The sequence below is a fragment of the Triticum dicoccoides genome, chromosome 2A (genome assembly GCF_002162155.2).
Source record: "Triticum dicoccoides isolate Atlit2015 ecotype Zavitan chromosome 2A, WEW_v2.0, whole genome shotgun sequence".
NCBI lineage: Eukaryota > Viridiplantae > Streptophyta > Magnoliopsida > Poales > Poaceae > Triticum > Triticum dicoccoides.
The window spans coordinates 745,444,019-745,449,957 of NC_041382.1; the positions used below are offsets into that span (position 1 = coordinate 745,444,019).

Sequence of the window (5,939 nt, forward strand, 5' to 3'; positions counted from 1 at the left end):
AAAAAGAAGGACAAACAGAGTGTACACTCAGAATGGTCAAAGATGGAACCTATCAACAAGCAAGCAGAAAGGTGCTTCTAAAACATATCGGTGATACACCGTGCTTGAATGGAGGATATCTTCCAAGCCCAGGTGTGCCATTAGCGGAAGCATTGGCTATGTCCAAGAATACATGGTGTACCTAGTGTATGAACAGTACAAATTACTTCTACCATCTCATTAAACAAGATAAATCACTCTCGAAGAGTTTTAATACCATCAATCCACAAAATATACATACACCAGAATACAACATTCTTGCCAAACGAAGCTAAATGAAATCTGACAGAAGAAAGAAAGAAAAACAGATAGAATATCAACCCAACTCCAACACTCAAGTGCGAGAAAGACTTAGGTTTGACAAACAAACAAGTTATTTAAACTATATAAAGGATAGGAGACTACCCCCTTCATTGAGAGCTCCTCCCGTGCGTACTGTTCGTGGCCGTCCGATCTCCTTTGACTTTTGCTCCTGATCGTTCGATCGTTTGACTGCTGGTAAATACATATAATTCCTTCAATCACGCCCAGCAGCATAGCCCTCCAGTAACAGCTCCAGCTTCTCTTTTACAAGGAGGGACCAAGCAACAGTAATCTCCACTGTAGAGTTACCAACTTCACATTGTAGGCTGCTTGTTTGGCAATGTTGGATACAGAAGTCTACATGACCCTTTACGGGTCGAAAATCAGGTTCTGGGTAAGCCTGTATGACAAGCCTCAGTGTTCCTTGTAACTCCACGGGAACAACGTTTCTCGGCAAATGAAGATAATCATCTGATCCTACAGGCATATTTTCACCACGATAATCAAGCAAAACAACTTCCCTACGGGTAGCACCAATAGTCCCTGTTGCAGCAGACCAGGAGCAAGCAACTCTGCATCCATATTTGAAAGGCCACCCCCCTTCAACAACGTGAACACCCACAATGGTGGCCTGGAGTGGTGTATCAAGCTCCTCATAGATTAATTCTACATCACACCAGCATCCACGGATGATTTCAGAGTAACTACTACCTTTGAGTAATCTTCTTGGGCGGTGGTGGTAGCAAGAACTGATCAATGTTGTATCTTCTTCAGCTCCCTCATTTATTTTCAGGTCAACTTCAAAGTCAACGGGTCCGACACCAAAAATTGCACGAGACGGACCAGTCAAGCATAAAAAGGAATCCTGCAAGCATCATATTGTTATACTTGATTGCAGTGGTTACTAGGAAGGTGCTTAATTGCAGTGGACTAGGAAAGCAGGAAGAGGAAATAAAGAATAATGAGGAGCAAATTGAATATATGGTATGTACATCTTCACCGAGTTTTTGGTAGTTTAGCCTTGATCGAGAGAAGAGAATGTTGCGGTTGTGGTCCACTGTGTCTCGAGCAGCAACCACACCGTACACTTTGAGCGGCCATTTCAAGGGTTTGACTGTCATATCCAAGTGTTTTCTTAGAATCCTGATGGAGTAGATCAACAAGGTGTTCCCCGCAACAGCAGCAGGGTGTGGGACAACACCAGGTGTGCAGTGTGTAAAGTGCATAGGGCTCAATGTGGCTGCAGCACAAAAGACAATTGTGTACTGTCAGAGAACTAATATGAATAAGTAAATTATTATCTCTTCTCCCTTCTCCATTCAAGTAGAAACGAAGTTAGTGGTCTACTAAAATCTTGTGACAAAAGAAAGCAAACGGATGAAACAAATTTAATTGATAAGATAAGTAGCATTCGAGTTGCTTACTTGTATCTTCCAAGCCACCGCACCCTCCAATCTTGCTACCCCATACACGTTCCCAGCAGTCATATTCATTGCCGAAACTTTCTTGTTCATCGGCTATCTCTTTTTTGAGATACTCCAATGTGGATCTATCCTTAGCCTCGTCCTCGTCCTCGTCCTCGTCCTTGTCCTCATCCTCGTCCTCGCCCACAATCAGCGCCAACTTGTTCTCGTAATGAGAGGAAAACCTCAAGTATTTAGTAAGATTGGAGATTTCACCAGGAATCCCATCCTCCTTCTGCATCTCACCCTTGTCATCACCCTCAACCTCGTCATCACCCTCACCCTCACTCTCACCACTCCAACTCTCAGCAGCATCAGTATCTTGGTAGAAATCCTCAGTAGTTCGCCTCAAATTGGATGTAGCATTAATCAACTCGGTGACCATGTGAGGCGAGATGCTGGGGACACCTGGTTTGCGCAAGAGATATGCCATAGAGAGCATCCGGTGGCCCAACTGCTCCATACCTTGCAAGATGTTGTCCAATTCTTTCTCAGGTAGCTCCATTGTGCTCGAGTCCATCAAGTCAGATTCCGTTTCCTTGGCGGCCTTTCCAACGGTCATCCACGACCATTTGCTGCTTTCGCCTTTGTGTATCCGCCTCCACCCAGAAAGGCTAGGTGTAAGAGAATCAAGGACGTTGTTGCGCTCCCTCCCCACGGATACCATCTCCTTCATCCGGTCCTTAATCTCCCAGGATTCCCAGTCGATCTCCTTGCCGGATCCCTTCTCCATCTCCTTGCTGGATCCTCTCTCCATCCCTTTGCCGGATCCCCTCACCATTTCACAGAGGCCAGCCGCCACTCTCTGCTGTTTTGGGGGTTGAGATGAGGTAGGAGGCCAACCAGGCTGGGAAACTCGCTGCCGCCGCCGCCTAGATTTTCTCCTTTCGTTGAACTGAAAAGTATAATATGATATATAAGCATAAGGAAAAGATACCTAATCAAGGTTGGTACGATTTTCTTTCCAAACATGGATGAAACAGGTAATGATACAAACTTGTTCAGACTGAAAATGAACAATTAAGCTTAATTATTTTACAAACTGCAGTGCGAAAAAAGAGCACATCAATGATAGTGCTGCAGTTATTTCCTGTCTATTTTGCTGGAGTTGTTTTTGTGCATGTTAAAACCATACAAAATACTCCCTCCGTCTCAAAATAAGTGTCTTAACTTTGTACCAGTTTTAGTACAACTAAAGTTGAGACACTTATTTTGGGACCGAGGGAGTAGCACAGTACAACACAGATCAGTGCAGTTCAAACCATAGCTCAGTTCAAAAATCATACAAAATAGCACATCACATCACATGCACAATTCAGATCGAATATCATAAAAAAAATAGCACAACTCAGTTCACGATGTCAACTTTATACAGGCAGTACAAAGATTATTCCTGAGTTCTATGATTTATAGGAAGCAAAAAAACCAATATTGTATCCCTTAAAAAAACAATCCAATATGGCTTCTTTTCGGAGAGAGCAGGAGCCCTAGATGAGATGCAGGTCGTTTACGGTGGCGCTGGACGAGGAGGAGTGTATCGGGGAAGCGCCGGCGCAGGGCTCGAAGGGGATCCGAGAGGCGGCGGCGCTGGTCGAGGAGTGGTGGATCGTGGGAGGAGGAGGTGCGGTAACCCAGGCCTGGGTGGGTGATATCGATCGACGGCCGAGGCTCCTAGAGTTCGAGGCCAACTGAGTTGGATCTGCTCTGTCGGACAGAATTCGTACGTCAACTGTCGTACGTATATAGCACGGCTCGCTCCTCTACCGTGCCTCTGCCGTGCGTACGCCCGCGGACGCACTCGCATGGGCCAGAAAATTACCAAAAGCAGAGATACACAATCTTGAAATAGGCTTTCGCCCCGCTATATAGATATAGCAACCACACGATACAACTGATAGTCTGATGCTGGGGCAGACAGCACAAGCAAGCCCAGAAGAAATAACAGAGAAAGAAAAAGAAACTAATGACAACAGAGTCGGGTCGACGAAAACGATGGTGACCCGCAACCGCTGCGCCCGCCGGAGAATTTCCACCATGCTCCTAGCACTTCAGACCGCCGCATACCAAGCAACACCTTCAGGAAGGAACGCGACGATGCCGACGCTGTTGCCGGACTGGTCCTAGGGTTTCCCCCGGTACACGGAGGGGCGTGTGGAAGATGTAAGCCCAGCGCCCTTCAGGAAGGACCGGTGGCGCCCGTGGGCGTCACCGCATCGGTGCCGGCCAAGCCGACAGGGATTTCTCCCGTCCGCCACACAACCACACCCCCGGCCGCTCCGTCGCACTCCATCAATCTTGTCGCCCACCAACATGCGCCACCACGGTCTTTAGATCACCACCGTCGTCTCACCATGGAAAGAGAAGCGAGGCCGACGGATCCGAGAGGGGACAGCCGGGAACAAAGAGCGGCAAACATCAGCAGCCACGCGGGAGGGGACAACCTCCACCGCCCTTGGCGGTCATCGGCCGGACGCAGCAATAGGAGCACACCAGGCCCACGGCCCGGCCGAGCCAGACAGGACTCATGAAGCTCCCGTCACCACGCTGCAGTTAGCGCGCTACCGTCTCCGCAACCCCCCGCACGAGCCGCACCTCCGTCCGTCGAAGCCGTCGCACACGACCAAGCGGCAAGGCGAAACCAACGAGGCCGAGAGGAGACAACCGGGAACGATGAGCGGCAGAATCGGCAGCCACGCGGGAGGGGATGACCTCCACCACCCATGGCGGTCACCGGCCGGACACAGCAAGGAGAGCACACCTGGCCCACGGCCCGGCCGAGCCAGATAGGGCTCGTGAAGCTCCCATCGCCACGCTGGAGTGTGCGTGCCTCCGTCTCCGTAACCCCCCGCACGAGCCGCTCCTCCGTCCGTCGGTGCCGCCGGCCAGGCCCGCCCAGACCCAGATGGGGCCCAAAAGGGCCCAGATCTGGGCCAGAAGGGCGCCGCCGCCTGTTGCCGCGCCAGCCCACAGCCAAGTGGCTGCGCCGCCGCCTCCTCACCATCCGGCGCAGCGCCGCCGCCGGAACCACCGCTGCCTGAGGAACACCACCGCACACCCGCGATGGGGAAGGAAGACCACCCGCAGCACCGCCGGAGGACCGAAGCCGGGCCCCCGCCACCACCACGGGGCACAGCCGCCGCAGGCCAAGCCCCATCCACCGCCGCAGCGCGCCGCCGACCAGAGAAGGAGCCGCCTCGCCGCCGGACCCTGTGCACGCCCGACGCCACCGCCCAGGGAGGGAGCCCCGCGCCCACCAGCACCAAGACATGGAGGAGAGATCCCCCGCCGCCAACCACCACGAGGGGCTTTGCCCTGGCGGTCCCGGCCAGCGGCGGAGGCGGGAGGAGGAAGGGGAGGGCGCCCGCGGCGGGATCTGGCGCCGCCGCCCGAGCCGCCCGCGGGGGGACGGCGCTGGGGCAAGGGGGTTCCCGTCGCTTCCAATACAAGCTGCCATTAGAGGAGACCAGCACGAGCGTGCGTGTCGAGAAGAGATACACAAGCCACTAGAGATGCTCTAGTTACTTAGTTAGGTGAACATTGTCTGGTCACGTGTCAGGTCGCCGCTCTGAGGACAACTTTAATGACACTTGTCCTATGAGTGTGTCAAGAAAATATGAGGTCGCTAAGCAAACGGCACAGAAGGAGAGACGATTCTTGCCGGGGAGCTTCGCCAGCGTGACATCCCACGCCGCATTTAATGTGTTTGTCCTAACCCGTCAGAGTTAGGTATATTTACCTTATGTAAAGACCATTTTGCCACTATGGTGCCCCTTTCCCTATAAAAGAAAGCCCATGGCTACCTTTACAAAGGTCGACACTTTGCATAATTACGCGCGTAGTTGCACTTCCTATTGGGGATATAACTATTGGGTATAACCCGCCCAGGAGGGGCCGAGTCATACCACTGACGACTTAAAGATGAAGATGGCGGGTCATGAAGGAAGCCTATTGAAGGCCCAAGACCCAGAGGAGACTTGAGGCCCAAGAGGATGAACCGCCATATGTGTGACTTATATTGTAAGGCAAGTTTAGTTAGTCACCGAGCCGGACACGTTGAGTATGAGCCGGCCGGGACTCTGTAAGCCGTCGGGCATCAACCTTTGTATATAAAGGGGTGACCCAGCGGCGGGTTAA

The 5,939-nt window shown here is 51.8% G+C and overlaps 1 protein-coding gene across 1 annotated transcript; it reads right to left on the minus strand.

Moving 5' to 3' along the window:
- Positions 1 to 287: 287 nt before the first annotated feature.
- LOC119352216 lies at positions 288 to 3,411 on the minus strand. The gene is made up of 4 exons (XM_037618921.1): positions 3,317 to 3,411; positions 1,767 to 2,700; positions 1,335 to 1,582; positions 288 to 1,207 (listed from the first exon to the last, which is right to left on the minus strand). The coding sequence occupies exons 2-4, from the start codon at positions 2,584 to 2,586 to the stop codon at positions 557 to 559; spliced, it is 1,719 nt and encodes a 572-aa protein (XP_037474818.1). The 5' UTR covers positions 2,587 to 2,700; positions 3,317 to 3,411; the 3' UTR covers positions 288 to 556.
- Between the last annotated feature and the right edge of the window lie 2,528 nt (positions 3,412 to 5,939).

Bases quoted from the DNA above. Each gene is read 5' to 3' on its own strand.
- LOC119352216 (XM_037618921.1), bottom strand. From the start codon at position 2,586: ATGGTGAGGGGATCCGGCAAAGGGATGGAGAGAGGATCCAGCAAGGAG. The intron at 1,583-1,766 runs GTAAGCAACTCG...TTTGTGCTGCAG, and splicing joins CGGTGGCTTGGAAGATACAA to CCACATTGAGCCCTATGCAC. The intron at 1,208-1,334 runs GTACATACCATA...TGATGCTTGCAG, and splicing joins ACCAAAAACTCGGTGAAGAT to GATTCCTTTTTATGCTTGAC.